The sequence below is a fragment of the Atractosteus spatula genome, chromosome 1 (genome assembly GCF_055471065.1).
Source record: "Atractosteus spatula isolate fAtrSpa1 chromosome 1, fAtrSpa1.hap1, whole genome shotgun sequence".
NCBI lineage: Eukaryota > Metazoa > Chordata > Actinopteri > Semionotiformes > Lepisosteidae > Atractosteus > Atractosteus spatula.
In genome coordinates, this window is record NC_142706.1 from 64,865,345 (window position 1) to 64,882,751 (window position 17,407).

Below are 17,407 nucleotides of genomic sequence, written 5' to 3' on the forward strand. Positions count from 1 at the left end.
GACCGTGCCGTTTCTCTGTTCTGTGCGTGTGAATGTCAATTCGCCCCCCCGCTTCTCAAATTTAAAGTCTAACAAAACCGGGGAGAGCTCGGGCAGAGACTGTCGGCCGCGGGTTCGAACCGATGAGCTTCCTGTGAGGCGCACAGGCGCGCGCTCGCTCTGCACGTCCGTGTTTCAGACTCCACGGCAAAAGAGAGCGACAAAAAATCCCCGGGCAAATATTTTGGCGCTTTCGGTTTTAACAAAAGATGGAATCGAGTTTATACATACCTATATATATATAAATAAATTAATGCCCCCCCCCTCCCCCACATCAGGACTGTTGCTCGAGACTCCCCAGTGTACCTCAGCCAGGACCGCCGTCCTCGAGCCGGGTTCGGATTTCCCGCGGTACACGGCTGGCACGTGCCCCCCTCCTCCTCGCCCCCCCCCAGCACGTCAGCGCGGGATCAGCACCCCGGACAGCAGCGTCTGCCGATGCGCAGAAGCGCCGCGGATCCCTTTCACACCGGAGGACAGAGAGGCTGAGAGGCGCACAGCGAAAAGCCACCATCGCCGAACCCGAGGAAAAAGCAGGAGGAGATAAACCACAGCGCGCTGCCTCTCGGCATCTCCGGCTGTTTCATTTAGCATGCCCTACCGGAAGGAGAAGCCATATTCGTCCGTTCTCAAAGTCATCCATTTCAATAGGGGAACGCTGGTATTATTGATAGCATCATCCGTATCACTGTTGTTATTTTTTTAATCGTCATCATTAGACAAAACCCGTATCTGCGGCTGCCGGCTCCTCGCATGCAGCCCTGATGTAGAAGAACGGCTTGTATTTTATTTCTGGGAGGGGGAGGGGGGCGCGCACAGCACCTTCCCGGTCCGCGCTGCGCGGATCACTGACTAGACAGGAGGGATGGAACCGCGGTGGAAAACGGATCCGTGTTGTTGTGCTCGTTTGCGCCGTCGTATCAGATCCGATTTACAATGCAGACACGTTGGACTGTGAATCTGGTCTCGGCGGGGCTCGGAGGTGAAGTGCGCGGGACGGATTTGAAGACATCACCCCGAAAATCACAGAAATAATCATTCGAATATTTTTTAAAAAAAAAAAAACAAAAAAGATCCAAGATGATCTGAGACACCGGAATGGTGCCGAGGGACAAACAAAAAAGAGACGATTTGCATCGCGTTTAATTCAATTTCGCCTCCCAGCTGTTTTTTGCCCCCCCTGAGGATTATAATATTGGATATTGGAAGCGACACTCCGATATGGCTTTGTGGATCTTGGGCTTGTAACGCGGGGGTCTATTTTGCGTTTCTTTTCAAGTGCATTTCAGTTTCTCTCTCTTTCAGTCGCAGGGCATGTCCGATGCAAACCCAGGCAATATATCTTTAGAGGGGGGAGGGAGAATCTGTCGCCGATCCGCATTTCCTGAACCAGCGCTCGGCTCCGACCCCTCGGACGGTCGGCTCTTGACGCCGTGGACGCGGGCTCCCCCGGCCGCGCACGGCTGCTCGGTATAAGGGTGTATCAGCCTCCGCCAAAACCCATCCGAGACACGCGGGGCTGCCGGTCCGCACGCAGGAGGAGGGCTCGCCGCCTCCCCGGCTTTCATCCGCATTGGTGATGATCCGCGTGTCTCCGGGCACGGAGGGGAAGGAGCGCACAGCGCGACGGGACCGGGCGAGGACGCCCTCGCGGAGAGACCCGCACATGGGGATGTCGATATAATACTCTGTCGCCCCGCTAGTCCGCTGTCACGGCGGTGTCAGCGTGCTGAGGCGTTTTGCCCAGTTTACTCGATAGAGTGACCCCCCCCCCCCCCCGCCCTCCCCCTAGATATCGACTTTTCCTCTTTCAGCCATAGTCTTGCATCTGATTAAATCATAATAATAATCATAATAATCATAATATACAATCTGGGCTTGCAAAAGCTGTAGCTGGCATTCTCGGGATTCTGATTTCCTTCATCGTCATCCATATCAGAGTTTATTTCGCCCCGTGGCCTCATCCACACATGTTAAATGATGTTTAAGTATCGGATCCGCATGTTTTTCAACGAGCTCAAAGTCCTGGTTTTGATGCGGTCCGGTTCTCGACGGGCCGAGCCAGACATAGACGCAGACAGGCGGAGCAGCATGCGAGCTCTCGGGGTCGGGGGCTGCGGGTGGCCGCCCTTCGCCGACTGCTCTTCCCGGGACGATGAGGAGGAGTACTACGGCACCGACCCCCGCCCCCGGAGCCTGGCTTTCGAGGAGAAGGACGGCAGGCTGCAGGCCGGCCTGGACGGCGTGTCGCTGTCCAGCAGCACGGAGAGCGGGATGCGGACGCCGCAGTGCCGGATCTGCTTTCAGGGACCCGAGCAGGTGAGCGGCAGCGTCTCGGCGGGATCGCGGCAGTGGGGACACTCGCGCCGCGCGGCTGCCACTTGGTGGACGACCAGGCCAGCCAGGGCAGCTCGCGGGGCGCCCTGACACCGGGGGGGCTGGAGGTGCCGTCCGGCCTTCTGGGTTCCGTTCTGCGGGGTGGTTGTGCTCGCCAGCGCGCCTCTCTCCCCGCGTGTGTTCGCGTCGGTGCACAGGCGGTGCTTTTTGTGCTCTGGGGGGAAAACAAGAGCCTTTCCCGTCCTCTTCACTTGTGCTCCTCGTTCTCGCCGTGTCCTGTGGAACCGTGACGCCGTGTTCTCCCGTGGGTCGGCGCTCGAGTCCCTCCCGCTGGCTTGAGCCTGTCCGCGGCGGGACTCGTGCACGAGCGGCGCTGTAGGCAACATCTGGCGGCGGACCTCCTCGCGTTCCCCTCCCCTCCCCTCCCCCCGCCGCTCCTCCTCCGCTCCCATCTTCCCGCATGTCTTTCTCCTTTCGCCTCCCTCTCCCGCCCTCCTCCCTGTCGGCCGCCGTCTCGGTGCCGGGGAGCTGGACCCCTGAAGGCCGCCGCTGACTGTGCGGCGGGGGAGAATCGCGCTTCACCGTGCCGGGGAGGGGGGTCGGTGGGGGGGGGGGTCTTGGCCGGCTCTGTCAGTTCGCCGCCGACTGCAGGCGGGACGCTGTCAGTCAGCCGCGCTCCCTGATTTGCGCGGGAAGGAAGGTGCTACTGTGTGAGAGAGAGTTCTGAGCGCTCTGATGAATCAATACGGGACAAGAAGAAACAGGCCGCTGCTCCCTGGGCGTCATCAGCGTGCTGGCAGACAAACTGCGGTGGGTCATTGTGCACGCCCAGGCCAGGAGGTCCGGGGCTGCAGGGCAGCACACTGCTGTCCAGCTCAGGAGCTCAGGTGCCCAACGCAGCCACCCAGCACAAGGTGCTGGACAGGACCGGCCCATCTGTGTCTGATCAGACCGTGCGGTGAGCCAGGAGGATCCTGCTGTACATTCAATGACAAATGACAACCAGCGGGCTGCATGTTAGCCATTCATTCTCCTGGGAGGTGCAGCAGGTACCACCCGGCCCAATCCAATCGTACACGCTCACGCTGGTACCAGTGTGAGTGCAAACACAGCGGGTGCAGACTCACCAGGTAGGGCCCGGGCAGCGTGTCTCACGGAGCCAGGGGGTACCCCAAGCCTGTCTCACCGAGCGGTGCAGGAGCCTTAATTAGTGAGAGTGCTTGGTGGAAGAGGCAGAGCAGGTTCCTGCAGAGCCCAGGCTGACCCAGGCCGTCCCAGACTGACCCGAGCTATAAAGTGGCACTGGCTGTCTTGCACACGACGGGCCGTTTGGAGGAAACGGTGTTTTGGGTGGGCGGCCCCCCGGCAAAGTGGTTGGCATTGCTGCCTCGCAGTGCTGGGGCCCTGGGTTCACCTATGGACCCGGGGTGCTGTCTGCGTGGAGTTTGAATGTTCTCCTTGCGTTCACACGGGTTTCCCCTGGGTTCCCCGATTTCCTCCCACAGTCATACTGGTAGGTTAACTGGCTTCTGGGAAGATTGGCCCTGGTGTGAGTGTGTGCGTGTGTTTCACTGACGTCCCATCCACGGTGTACCCTGCCTTGCACCTGTTGCTTTCAGGGATCAGCCCAGGCTTCCCCCCCCACCCTGAATTGGAAGAAGCTGTTAGAAAATGGATGGATAGTGTGTAGTATTGTGGCGGTTAACAGTCCTGCTCGCAGAGACTCACAATCTCAGAGGGCTTTTATAGGTCATGTTTAAGTCAGGACCTCATAAAAACAAGGAGCAATTTCATTTTGAACAGCTAAGGTGGAGATTCGTTCACTTAAGCCCTGCGGAGGTCAGCTGGAGTGCACTGGCAATCAGCATGCCCACAACCCTCCAGGTATCACAGCAGAGCGCTCCTATCGTATGAGTCAGCCTGTATCCTTGCTGCTCACGCACTGGTCCAGCCCTGCAGGCTGCCGGCAGTGTTCTGCATGTTGTATATTTATTTCTCTGTGAGGTACTGTGAGGAAGGCTTCACTGAGCCTCCCTGCTGATGGCCCTACTGCAGGAATCTTGTTGCCTGCACCTGTTGCGGGAGACCTGCTGCCAGCAAATGTTGCAGAGACTTACTGCCAGTGCTGCCTCAGGAAACTTGTTGCCTGCACCTGCTGCAAGAGACTTGCTTCCAGTGCCTGCTGCAGAAGACTTGCTGCCAGTGCCTGCTGCAGGAGACTTGCTGCCAGTGCCTACTGCAGAAGACTTGCTGCCAGTGCCTGCTGCAGGAGACTTGCTGCCAGTGCCTGCTGCAGAAGACTTGCTGCCAGTGCCTGCTGCAGAAGACTTGCTGCCAGTGTCTGCTGCAGAAGACTTGCTGCCAGTGTCTGTTGTAAGAGACCTGCTGCCAGTGCCTGCTGCAGGAGACTTGCTGCCAGTGCCTGCTGCAGAATACTTGCTGCCAGTGTCTGTTGTAAGAGACCTGCTGCCAGTGCCTGCTGCAGGAGACTTGCTGCCAGTGCCTGCTGCAGAAGACTTGCTGCCAGTGTCTGTTGTAAGAGACCTGCTGCCAGTGCCTGCTGCAGGAGACTTGCTGCCAGTGCCTGCTGCAGAAGACTTGCTGCCAGTGCCTGTTGCAGGAGATTTGTTGCCAGTGCCTGTTGCAGGAGACTTGCTGCCAGTGCCTGTTGCAGGAGATTTGTTGCCAGTGCCTGTTGCAGGAGACTTGCTGTAGTGCCTGCTGCAGGAGACTTGCTGCCAGTGTCTGTTGTAAGAGACCTGCTGCCAGTGTCTGCTGCAGGAGACTTGCTGCCAGTGCCTGTTGCAGGAGATTTGTTGCCAGTGCCTGTTGCAGGAGACTTGCTGTAGTGCCTGCTGCAGGAGACTTGCTGCCAGTGTCTGTTGTAAGAGACCTGCTGCCAGTGCCTGCTGCAGGAGACTTGCTGCCAGTGCCTGTTGCAGGAGACTTGCTGCCTGCACATACTGTGGGAGACGTACTGCCAGTGCCTGTTGCAGGAGATTTGTTGCCAGTGTCTGTTCTAAGAGACCTGCTGCCAGTGCCTGCTGCAGGAGACTTGCTGCCAGTGTCTGCTGTAAGAGACCTGCTGCCAGTGCCTGCTGCAGGAGTCTTGCTGGCAGTGCCTGCTGCAGGAGATCTGCTTCCAGTGTCTGCTGTAAGAGACCTGCTGCCAGTGCCTGTTGCAGGAGACTTTGCTGCATGTGCTGGTTTGTTGTCTCTGATCCACTAGTGTGGAAATCACCTGCAGCCCCACTGAGAGCACAGCCTGCCCTTGTTCCTGCCCAACCATGCTCAGCTTGCTCACAGAATGACTTCTAGAACTATTTGTGTCACAACAGATTTTGCTCAAGTTTTTTTATTTCAAATTGATGTGAATCTGTCTGTCAGTCAGACAATAGTGAGCAGGCATGTCAGTCAGCATCAGTTAGTCTGTCAGCCAGTCTGTTAGTGAGTCAGTCCGTCAGTCCATCAGTCAGTCACTGTGTCAGTCTGTCACTGCGTCAGTTTGTCAGTCCATGAGTTAGTCACGGTGTGAATCTGTCAGTCTCTCAGTGAGTCACATTGTCAGTCTGTCAGTCCATCAGTCCGTCTGTGAGTCAGTCAGTCACTGTGTCAGTCTGTCAGTCTTTCTGTGAGTCAGTCCATCAGTCTGTCTGTGAGTCAGTCAGTCACCATGTCAGGTTGTCAGTCTGTCAGTAAGTCAGTGTCAGTCTGTCATTCCGTCAGTCTGTCTGTGAGTCAATCAGTTGTTGTGTCAGGCAGACTGTCCGTCAGTATGTGTGTGAGTCAGTCAGCATCAGTCCTTTAGTTCAGTCAGTCAGTGAGTCCGTCAGTCACTGTCCGTCAGTATGTCAGTCTCTGAGTCAGTGCGCCAGTCACATTTTCCTTAAGGTGGCGTATCAGCCGGTCGGCGTGTCGGTCAGTCCGGTTCAGGCAGTTAGTCAGTACCGTCATTTAATTGAAATCCTGTCTTTCATAGACGTGCCATTGTCTCCCGCTGACAAGAAGCCCTGTTATTTACGCCAATAGAAGATGAGAGAGGCTGTGGGAGGGTCTTTGTTTAGCAGCCAAGCTTTTAAACAACAGATGTTGCGGAACCAGAGCTCCAAGAGTGGGTTGGTTCACCTTGGGCAGGAGTTAATTGATGCTGTTTTTCCTGCTAATTAGTATTGCTGTTAACGGTGTCGAGCACAGGGAGCGCCTAGCCAACAGCGACCTTACTGCCACTGAGAGGAGAAGTCTGAGCTCTCAGCATGGGCCCTCTCTGAACACCCACCGTGTGACTGTATGTGCGCCTGGGTTTAGAGTGAGGACAGCCTCACCACAGGCAGGCAGTACCTGATCGGCGTGCTCATCGCAGGCAGTGCGCTGAGATCAGTGTCTGTCCTCTCCCCTTCTTTCTGTTAACACGGTGGAAGTGAGGGGGCGGGGTACCCCAACCGCAGCCTGTCCTGTACGCGGTCCTCACGGTCCCCTCAAACGCAAACACTCTTAAAGGAGTCGAACCTTTAGGGTTCAAATATGAACTTTATCTATTAAAGTGGTTCATTGCAAAATTGTATTTTGCAAAGAGTTCCTTATGGAACCTTAGCTGGCAAAAATGGAGTTCATAAAAGAACTTAATTATCCGTTAATCAAAGTAAAGTTCCTTTGGGAACTTTTTTCTGAGATGCAACACAACTGCACAAGCAAATGAAGATGGTAGGAACCAGTGTTAAGAGTCGCTGAGCAGGCTGAAGAGCTTTAATTAAAATCATTGTTTCACTGTGCCCAACATACAGTAAGAATATAAAGTCTGGAGAAGAGAAGAGCCCTTCAGCACACTGCAGGTACAGTATTTAGTTGCTGGTAGCTAATCGTTCCAGCTGTTGCTTGAAGATCCTGGGGATGCACTCTGACAGCATGGCGGAGTGCCTTGTAGCAGACTCTCACTACCCTTTGGGTGAAAATGCTCCACCTGCTTTCACGCCTAAACGCCCTTCCTCGGAATTTGAAAGTAGTCCATTGTGTCCACTCTGACACTACACTTCAGGATTCTGAACGCTTGTCGCAAGGCGCCTTGTAGTCTCTTCTGTATAGAACCAAGCCGAGCCAGTTTCCTTCACCTGTCTAGGTGAGACACCCCTCTTCAGAACGGGAATTATTCTGGCCGGACTAATGCATGTGTAGAACTTCAGCGATTGATACAAATCTTCAGTGAGTCAGTTTGGGTCTAATTGCTCTTTTTTCCAGGATCTGTGGCTTTTAATTATTTGTTGTTTTTTTTTATTTAAAAGGCTGGCTACAGCCTGTATGTGCAGTTTCAACAAGCAGGCCAGTTTTTCTTTGGCATGCAGCTATCGGCTGTGCACAAGAGTCCTGTAGACCTGGGCTCAAATCCTGCCCCTGTGCTGGGAACAGCATTATTTTTTTAGCAATTACAGGCTCTGCTGCTCTTTTTCCCCTCTGTGACTCATTAAACTGCTAAATGCAGGTCTGGGAGAATTCAGTCATCTCCAGCTCTTGCGGTCTTTAGGGGTCAAAGTGATGTGCCGGGGTTTCGGATGGAGCCTGGAACTGAGCTGAAAAGGAGCTCCTCCATCCCCAACCCACACTGTCCTCTCCTTCCTGCTCCTGCTGGCCCTGCTGGTGGATCAGCCTGCTGCACCTCTCCCAGTCTCAGAGCAGCTTCGCAGCCTTCTGGAGAGAGAGAAAGTGGGGGAGGGGAGCGAGACAGGGAGAGAGACAAAGAGAGGGGGCGAGAAAATGAAAGAGAGACAGGGAGCCTGATGGTTTCAACAAAGAGAACCAGGGAGAAAAAGACGAGAGACAGAGAAAGAACATTTTTCAAAAAAAATTTTTTTTTCTCGTGAAAGGCTGCAGTGCTCTCCAAGTCTAGGACACATCTATTTAAGCAGCCGAGGCTGTTATTAGAGTGTGTTTCTGCACTCCTTCAGCTCTTTCATAGTGTGTGAACTCACAGGGCACAGAGCAGAGCTGGACAGACAAAGGACACAGAGCAGAGCTGGACAGACATCGCAGGGCACAGAGCAGGGCTGGACAGACAAAGGACACAGAGCAGAGCTGGACAGACACCACAGGACACACAGCAGGGCTGGAAAGACACCGCAGGACACAGAGCAGAGCTGGACAGACACCACAGGACACACAGGACACAGAGCAGAGCTGGACAGACACCACAGGACACATAGCAGGGCTGGACAGACACCACAGGGCACAGAGCAGAGCTGGACAGACACCACAGGACACACAACAAGGTTGGACAGAAACCACAGGACACAGAGCAGAGCTGGACAGACACCAAAGACACAGAGCAGGGCTGGACAGACATCACAGGACACATAGCAGGGCTGGACAGACACCACAGGGCACAGAGCAGAGCTGGACAGACACCACAGGACACACAACAAGGTTGGACAGAAACCACAGGACACAGAGCAGAGCTGGACAGACACCAAAGACACAGAGCAGGGCTGGACAGACACCACAGGACACAGAGCAGAGCTGGACAGACACAGGACACAGAGCGGATGTCAAGGTGCTGTACCTGAGATGTAGCTGCTGCTGTGAGCTGTGAGGCGTTACGGTTCGGGCTGACGGTCACAGTTCTGATTCCTGGTGTTGATGATGATGTTGCTGTGTGCTGCCTGTCAGCCTTGGTGGATGGATGCTTTCACAGTGTTTATCTCTTCTGTAGGGTGTGAAGTGTATCCTGCAGCTTTGCAGCTCAACAGGTGCCTGCATTTTCTCTCTGCTTGTGGCCCAATTACTTCCACAAACACAATTACTTGCCTTGTCAGGAGGCATAAAATATTAATGATAATTAGAAACTTGTCAAGTGAGTCAGTTTATTAAGTAGATGGGCTATTGATTCCTCTTGACACAGTGAGCTAGAGAGAGTGAGGCTGTGAGACTCTGAGGTGGAGTCACTGAGGCTGTGAGAGAGACTGAGGCGGCTGGCAGTGACTGAGACTGTGAGAGACTGAGGCAGGTGGCAGATACTGAGGCTGAGAGAGACTGAGGCAGCTGGCAGTGACTGAGACTGTGAGAGAGACTGAGGCAGCTGGCAGACACTGAGGCACTGAGACAGACTGAGGCAGCTGGCAGTGACTGAGGCTGTGAGAGACTGAGGCAGCTGGCAGTGACTGAGGCAGCTGGCAGACACTGAGGCAGCTGGCAGTGACTGAGGCTGTGAGAGAGACTGAGGCAGCTGGCAGACACTGAGGCACTGAGGCAAACTGAGGCGGATAGCAGTGACTGAGGCACTGAGAGAGACTGAGGCAGCTGGCAAACTGAGGCACTGAGGCAGACTGAGGCAGCTGGCAGACACTGAGGCTGTGAGAGAGACTGAGGCGGCTGGCAGACACTGAGGCTGTGAGAGAGACTGAGGCGGCTGGCAGATACTGAGTCTGTTTCTAGCTTTTGTTCCATCTTGAGAGTCTGAGTTAAGTGTCCTGATCTATTTTTGCTCTTGCACACGTGTTGCCTCATGTAATAAGTGGCCAGACTGAGGGAAACCAGTGGGTTTACAGTACTGACCCGTGAGTACTGGCCCGTGGCCCGCCCCAGGGGTGAGAGCAACTCTTAATGAGTTCCAGTGGGGGGCTGACAGATTACCCAGGTCAGAGGTTGGGCCGAACTCTTAACGAAGAGCGCGGGCTGGCTTCAGGCATGCTGGGAGATTGACTCTGCGGGTAGGTGCGTTAGTGCGCGTGGCGAGACATCGAACTGCTTGACAAAAGCGCAAGAGTGAGAAACGTTTGTTTGAAACCAAACCACGGAGCACACAGGACACGGAGCAGACGATCGAGCTGTACGAGCATCACGTCGGTGCTGGGTTTAAACATCTCCACACCGTGCGCTGCGCCTCGGCTGCTCGCTCCGATAATCACGGTCGCCCACGCGGCCCTCTCCGAGCTGTGTGCGCCGTGGCGGGCGGCAGTCTGCGCAGGGGCCACGCATTGTAATAAAGAAGCAGGACCAGGAGCCCCACGTGGGGTCAGAGAAGAGAGTGTAGGTTTGAACAGGGGAGCCAGTTTTTTTCATAAAGAGCAGTGATTGCTCCGAACACACCTCCCAGCTGTGCAGCAGATTGAATTCCCCATGTCCCTGTGTCCCTCCTGCTCCGCGCCAGGCAGACAGCTGTGATGTGATTTCACTAAGCTTGCCCACCCTTCCCTCTGATAGCTGGAACCACAGTGCCATTATCCTGGGGGGCTTTTAAGAAACTTCGCCGGTGTCTCCTTCCTGCACCAAGATGCAGCTGCCCCCCCCCACCCCCACCCCCCTGAACTCGGTGGACCAGAACAAAGTTTCACTGCAGGACCCTATCGCTCGCCTACGCCCCAGATCCCCCTTCTCCTGCGCTTGTCTGAGCTCGAAAGAAACCGGAGGAGAGGAGCGAAGCGAGAGAAAGTAGGTCAGGGAGCTGGTGCGCTCCGCCACGGGCGCCCATTCCTCTGTGCGCGTATCTGGGCACCCGGCTGCGCATCTGGCTGCGCAGGGAAGGCAGATCTCGCAGCCGATGCGCAGACACGCCGGACAGGCCCTCCCCTCCTTCTCACACCCTCACTTCTTCTCACAATGACCGCCGCCCGCAGGAGTACGGTATTCTCTCCCTCTCTCCCGCAGGGGGAGCTGTGGAGCCTGTGCTCTTCCGGCGATGTAAATACAGCAGCGGCGTTGTGCTCTGTCTTTCCCACAGGGGGAGCTGTTGAGCCCGTGCCGGTGTGACGGCTCGGTCCGCTGTACCCACCAGCCCTGCCTGATTCGCTGGATCAGCGAGCGGGGGTCCTGGAGCTGTGAGCTCTGCTACTTCAAATACCAGGTCCTGGCCATCAGCACCAAGAATCCCCTGCAGGTAACGCCCCCTGCTGGCTCTCTCCGGGGGGCTTTGGCGGATGCACAGGAATTGCCTCAGAGGGTGGGCCGGGGAGGGGGGGGGGAGGGGGGAGGTAGCGTCTGTGGGGTTTAAGCCAGGAACCTCCTGGTGACAAGACCTGCACCTGGACCACTGGAGCTCCGAGTATTCCGGTGTGTTCCGCTCGGAAGCAGAAGCTGTCTTGATCTAAAAACAGGACTTTTCTTGTTTAAACAAGAAGGGCACAAAAAATAAACAGAATGGAAACAGCATGGAATAAAAAATATATATCATTTTAAATATATACATTTGCTGAAAAATACTCCAGGTTTGGAGAATCAAACTGGGACAAAAGGTGTAGCAGGCGCCTTGCCTGGGGGGCTACATGTCAAGCTGTGATCCCACTCAGGTTCCTCATTAAGCAGCTGTCTATTGTCTCTCACTCTCCCTCTCTTGCTCTGTTTCTCTCTGCGCCAGTGGCAGGCGATCTCGCTGACAGTGATTGAGAAGGTGCAGATTGCGGCGATCATCCTGGGCTCCCTGTTCCTCATCGCCAGCATCTCCTGGCTCATCTGGTCGTCCCTCAGCCCCTCTGCAAAGTGGCAGCGTCAGGACCTGCTCTTCCAGATCTGCTACGGCATGTATGGCTTCATGGACATCGTCTGCATAGGTGAGGAAACACTCTCTGCTCTGTGCTAAGTTACACTGAACTGCACTACACTGAAAAATACTGCACTGAATAACATTACACTGAACTGCACTGGGCTGCTGAACTGAACTGTACTGCACTGAATAACATTACACCGAACTGCACTGGGCTACACTGCACTGAATAACACAGCCCTGAACTGTACTGGATAAAACAGCACTGAACAGAATAATACCGCCGTGAACTGTACTGCACTGAATAATACTGCAATGAACTGTACTGCACTGAATAACATTAAACTGAACTGCACTGGGCTACACTGCACTGAATAACAAAGCACTGAACTGAATAAAACTGCACTGAACTGTACTGCACTGAATAACACAGCACTGAACTGAATAATACTGTACTGAACTGTACTGCACTGAATAACACAACACTGAACTGAATAATACTGCACTGAATAACACAGCACTGAACTTTACTGAATAACACAGCACTGGACTGAATAATACTGCACTAAACTGCACTACACTGAATAATACTGCACTGAATAACATTACACTGAGCTGCACTGGGCTACACTGCACTGAATATCACAGCACTGAATTGTACTGAATAACAAAGCACTGAACTGAATAATACTGCACTGAACAATACTGCACTGAACTGTACTGAAGAACACTGCACTGAATTGCACTGAATAACACAGCACTGAACTGAATAATACTGCACTGAACTGAAATGAATAATACTGCACTGAACTGCACCACATTGAATTACACTGCAATGAACAACATACTGAACTGCACTGGGCTACACTTAAACATTAAATAACATAGCACTGAACTGTACTGAATAAAACAGCACTGAACTGAATAATACTGCACTGAACAATACTGCACTGAAGTGTACTGAATAACACTGCACTGAACTGCACTGCATTGAATAACACGGAACTGCACTACACTGTACTGAACTGAATAACACTGCACTGAACTGAACTGCATTGAATAACACGGAACTGCACTACACTGTACTGAACTGAATAACACTGCACTGAACTGCACTGCACAGAATAAGACAGCACTGAACTGAATTGAATAACACTGCACTGAATAGCATTGCACTGAACTACACTACATTGAATAACATTGCACTGAATTGCAGTGCACTGGGCTACACTACACTGAATAGGAATACACTGCACTGAACTGGACTACACTGCACTGAATAATACTGAACTCAGGTGCCCTCCACGGGGCTACACTGTACTGAATAATGCTGTACTGGGCTACACTGCACTGAACTGAATACACTGTACCAAACAGCACTGGACTACACAGAAAAACACTGAACTGTACAGCACTGAATAACACTGTACTGATTAACACTGAACTTTACTGCACTGTAAGTGCATGAGTACACTGTACTCATAAACACTGAACTTTACTGCACTGAATATCACTGTACTCATTAACACTGTACTGTACTGCACTGCACTCGACTCTACTGTACTGAACTGCACTGCACTGGACTATACTGCACAGAAAGAAATTGGATTGTAATTGAGCACAGATTCTCCTTTACAATGCTGACCTGGATACCCATTTATTGGACTGAATAACAGTGTACCAAACTGCACTGCCCTAGACTACACTGAACTGGACTATACTGTACTGAACTGCACTGCACTGCCCTAGGCTACACTGTACAGAACTGCACTGCCCTAGACTACACTGTACTGAACAGAACTGAACTGGACCACACTGTACTGGACAGCGCTGTCCTAGACTCCACTGCACTGGACTGCACTGCCCTAGTCTACACTGTACTGAACAGAACTGAACTGGACCACACTGTACTGAATAGTACTGCCCTAGACTACACTGTACTGAACTGAACTGTACTGCCCTAGCCCACATTGTACTGCACTGAACTGGACTATACTGTACTGTACTGCACTGCACTGCCCTAGACCACACTGTACTGAACAGTGGTGCCCTAGACTACATTGTACTGCACTGAACTGGACTATACTGTACTGAACAGCACTGCACTGGGCTACCCTGCGCTGAGCCACTCTCAGATACATCCTGGTATAACAAGACTCGGGGTCTCAGCCTCACTGCCCCTCTCCCTCTGTGTGTGCTCTCTGCAGGCCTGATCATCCACGAGGGCTCATCGGTCTACCGCATCTTCAAGCGCTGGCAGGCCGTCAACCAGCAGTGGAAGGTGCTGAACTATGAGAAATCCAAGGACCTGGGAGAGCCCGTCGGCACGGCCGGCAAGGCCGGGGGCCGGGGGTCACGGACCAGCCCGCACGCCTCGGCCAGCGGGGAGCGGGGAGGGAGGCGGGGCCAGCGCGTTAGGACTATTCTGCACCACCACTGCGGCTACACCATCCTGCACATCCTCAGCCAGCTGAGGCCCAGCGACCACCGGATCGGCGCCACGGCCAACCGCGAGGTCGTCATGCGGGTCACCACCGTATGAGGCCTGCGGAGGGGGGGGGGGGGCCGCAGCAGCAGCAGCAGCAGCAGCGGGCGGACTGGCGGACCCGTAGGCGCCGACCCCCGAGCGGGGGCGCCGGGCAGCTGGCGGGACCCCCTCCTGACGCTCAGCTCTGCCGGCTTTCGGCGCCCGAGGAGGAAAGACGGACACTTTTCCAGCTCCACAGGCGTCAGCGCTCCAGGCCCGGAGGAGGGGGGAGCAGGCGGCGGCCCCCCCGCCCCACCCCTGACAAGATTCACGCAGAGCATCGCCATTCTTTTCTATGAGTTCCAGGCTTTTCTTTCTTTTTTTTTAAAAAAACAAAGGGTTTTAATTTTATAAGGGATTCTTTCGACGAAATAAACATTCACGGCCCCTCCCTCTTCTCCTGCCCCCCCCCCCAGCGCAGCCCCTGGGCTCCGAGCTGGAGTCCGCGAGACGGACGGACACACAGGCAGGCGGCGCAGGGCCTTCAGTCGACGAGCTGGGACTGCCTCCGCCCTCCACAGAGAGGGGGACAGGGGGGACACATGGGGCGGGGGGGGGGTTGGGGTGCAATAAAATATTCAAAGAAAACGCTGAATAATAACGGATAATAATTTTCCAAACGGACACATTGTCCCGGCAATAAAGAAACCTGTACATTTCACAGAGAATCTCCACCCTGAGTCTACAGCCTCTTTCTCCTCTCCTCCCCCGTCTGTCCCAGCTCTCTCTCTCTCTCTCTCTCCCTCCCTCGCCTGCCCTCCTCCTCTCCTCACATCGCGCTCTCTGTCTCCCTCCTTTCCTGCCCTGAGGTCTTCCACAGCACCGATGTGTTTTTTGGATACATTTTTAAAACCCCACAGATTTTATCCTGATGCCCGAGGGCTGAAAGGGGGAAAAGGAGGGAGTCGGATCCACAGGGGACGGGAGCCCTGTGGAAACCCAGGTCGCGGCTGTAAGTGTTGCTGGAGGACCAGAAGGGGGCGCTCTTCCATATGGAACAGAATTCCCAGCCAATGTCCGAAGGTGGTGCGTATCAGTGGTATATCAAGAGGCTCCCCATCTGTACCTATCCTTTGGGATGAAACACTGACTATAAATGGAAGGAGCTGTTTATTGTTATTATAATTAATGTTTGTGTTTCAGTGCTAGTAAATGCAATGTTGCTCTTTTTAACCCTTTACTTGAGTCAATTGAGGACAGGTTCTCCTGTATAATGCTGACCCGGATACCCATTTATACAGCAGAACGCTTACTGGGCCAGATGAGGGATTGGCCTTACTCAAGGGTACACCCACAGCAGCATCGCACCTGGGATTGGAGCCCAAGCTTTCTAGTTGAGGGTTCAGAGCCCCAGACATTACTCTGCACAATTCTGTAGGAAAGGTCTGGTTAGGTCAAACACCTGGAATGTGAATGAGTCTCCTGAACTGAAATTGGAAAACTGAATCCAGGAGGTTCCATTTGCATCAGGCCCTGTTCAGATTCCCGCTGAAGAAGCTTTGCGCCTTTCGGTTAGATCCGGGTTTAGAGACCAGTGCACCAGGGGTCTGCAGATTGTAGTACAGCACTATGACCACAGGGGGGCAGTGCAACAACAAAAATGAAAATCTTATAACGTCACTTTATTAACCCTTTACAATTTCTTGCATTAGGAATTTGTCTTTTCGCATACCCCAGTTTGCTCTCCAACACACAGACAGGGAGAGAAACTTGGGGTCAGACATTGTACAGCACCCCTGGAACAGCTGGGGTTAAGGGCCTTGCTCAGGATCCCAACAGAGAAGGATTCCTCTGCTGGCTTTGGGATTTGAACCAGCAACCTTCCAGCCACAGGCACAGATCCTTAGCCACAGAGCCACTGCACCGACCTTTTTTTTTAATTAAAAGATGCTTGAATTTAGTGAGGAATATCTTAAAACTGCATGGAAATTAATAGCTCAGATTAATGTTTTGGTAACCAATGGGAACTCAACCAAAACGGAAATCAGAAGGTAACGGAGTCACAAAGACAAACCACAGGTCTAGGGCAGTCCTGACCATCCCTCTGCATAATGTATCAGTTCCGAGATGATTTGGGCTTTTTAAATCTTATAAAAAGTAGCAATCAAAAATCTACGATAGACCATTTGCGATAAACGGGTCAGCAGTCTGTGGCACAAACAGATTGCACATCTTCGACCTATTGCTTTCCCTCACAAGAACCGAGTGAGAGGCGAGTTGTACAACCAGGAGGTGGCGCCAGAGAGCAGCACAGCTCCTTCCTCTGTCTTCCCAGGACAGTGCTGTTCAGGTGCATCAGTCCGATGCCTCTGCAAATGATCTGGTGTGCAGACACACTGTCAGAGCAAACTGTGAATGACAGGTTGCCTTTGAAGCCTAGGAACCAATTGTGCCTAGTGACAATACTCCACACGCCACACTGGCAGTGAAATGAATAGTGAGAGGTGTCTGCTCTGTCCCACTGGCGCTCAGTCAGAGTTGATGGTGTTGACCTGAACAGGCTGCCCTTTTTATTGAGCTGTGCTTCTTGTTCCCATGGTCCGACACAGAAGGCCCCCTTACAGGTTACACGGCGTGCTGAGGGGCGCAGGCACGCAGGGAGGGTCTCGGCCTTGAGCGCCAGCTCTAAGCACACATGGCCCCCCTGTCCCACAGCGCAGCCGAGCCCAGTGTCAACACACTTTAGACTTTGGGCCACAAATAGCAGCTGGGCTGACATCTGCCTGCTAAAAATAACTCCCCACCTGCGGCCGGCGCCACCCCTCTCTCTGATTCCAGAGCGCGGAGAACGCAGGGAGCGCCTGACCCGCAGGCTGCTCCTCTCTTAACCCATTGCTGACCCGCCACCATAAGGACGGGACAAACCCGAGGGAACATCTGACCCAGCTGTTTCCTCGACGCGCCCCGGGAGTCTGCTTCTGGGTTAAGCAAGCCCCCTGCCCTCACCTGGCCTGTCCGATCCCAGAATCCAGACTAGACTGAGCCGTCCCACCCAGGTACCCAGCGGACACCCTGGCTGAGGGGATCAGGCCTCAGTCTCA

The 17,407-nt window shown here is 53.8% G+C and overlaps 1 protein-coding gene across 1 annotated transcript; it reads left to right on the forward strand.

Moving 5' to 3' along the window:
* The first annotated feature begins 497 nt into the window (after positions 1-497).
* On the forward strand, positions 498-15,046 carry marchf9 (membrane-associated ring finger (C3HC4) 9). Its single transcript, XM_088910773.1, has 4 exons — positions 498-2,358; positions 11,081-11,236; positions 11,714-11,906; positions 14,047-15,046. Exons 1-4 carry the CDS (start codon positions 2,017-2,019, stop codon positions 14,379-14,381), a joined length of 1,026 nt encoding a protein of 341 aa, XP_088766899.1. The 5' UTR covers positions 498-2,016; the 3' UTR covers positions 14,382-15,046.
* The last annotated feature ends 2,361 nt before the right edge of the window (positions 15,047-17,407 follow it).

Excerpts from the sequence above, each read along its gene's own strand:
- marchf9 (XM_088910773.1), top strand. The coding sequence starts at position 2,017 with ATGATGTTTAAGTATCGGATCCGCATGTTTTTCAACGAGCTCAAAGTC. Across the intron at positions 2,359-11,080 it reads GCTTTCAGGGACCCGAGCAG|GGGGAGCTGTTGAGCCCGTG; the intron begins GTGAGCGGCAGC and ends TCTTTCCCACAG. Across the intron at positions 11,237-11,713 it reads GCACCAAGAATCCCCTGCAG|TGGCAGGCGATCTCGCTGAC; the intron begins GTAACGCCCCCT and ends TCTCTGCGCCAG.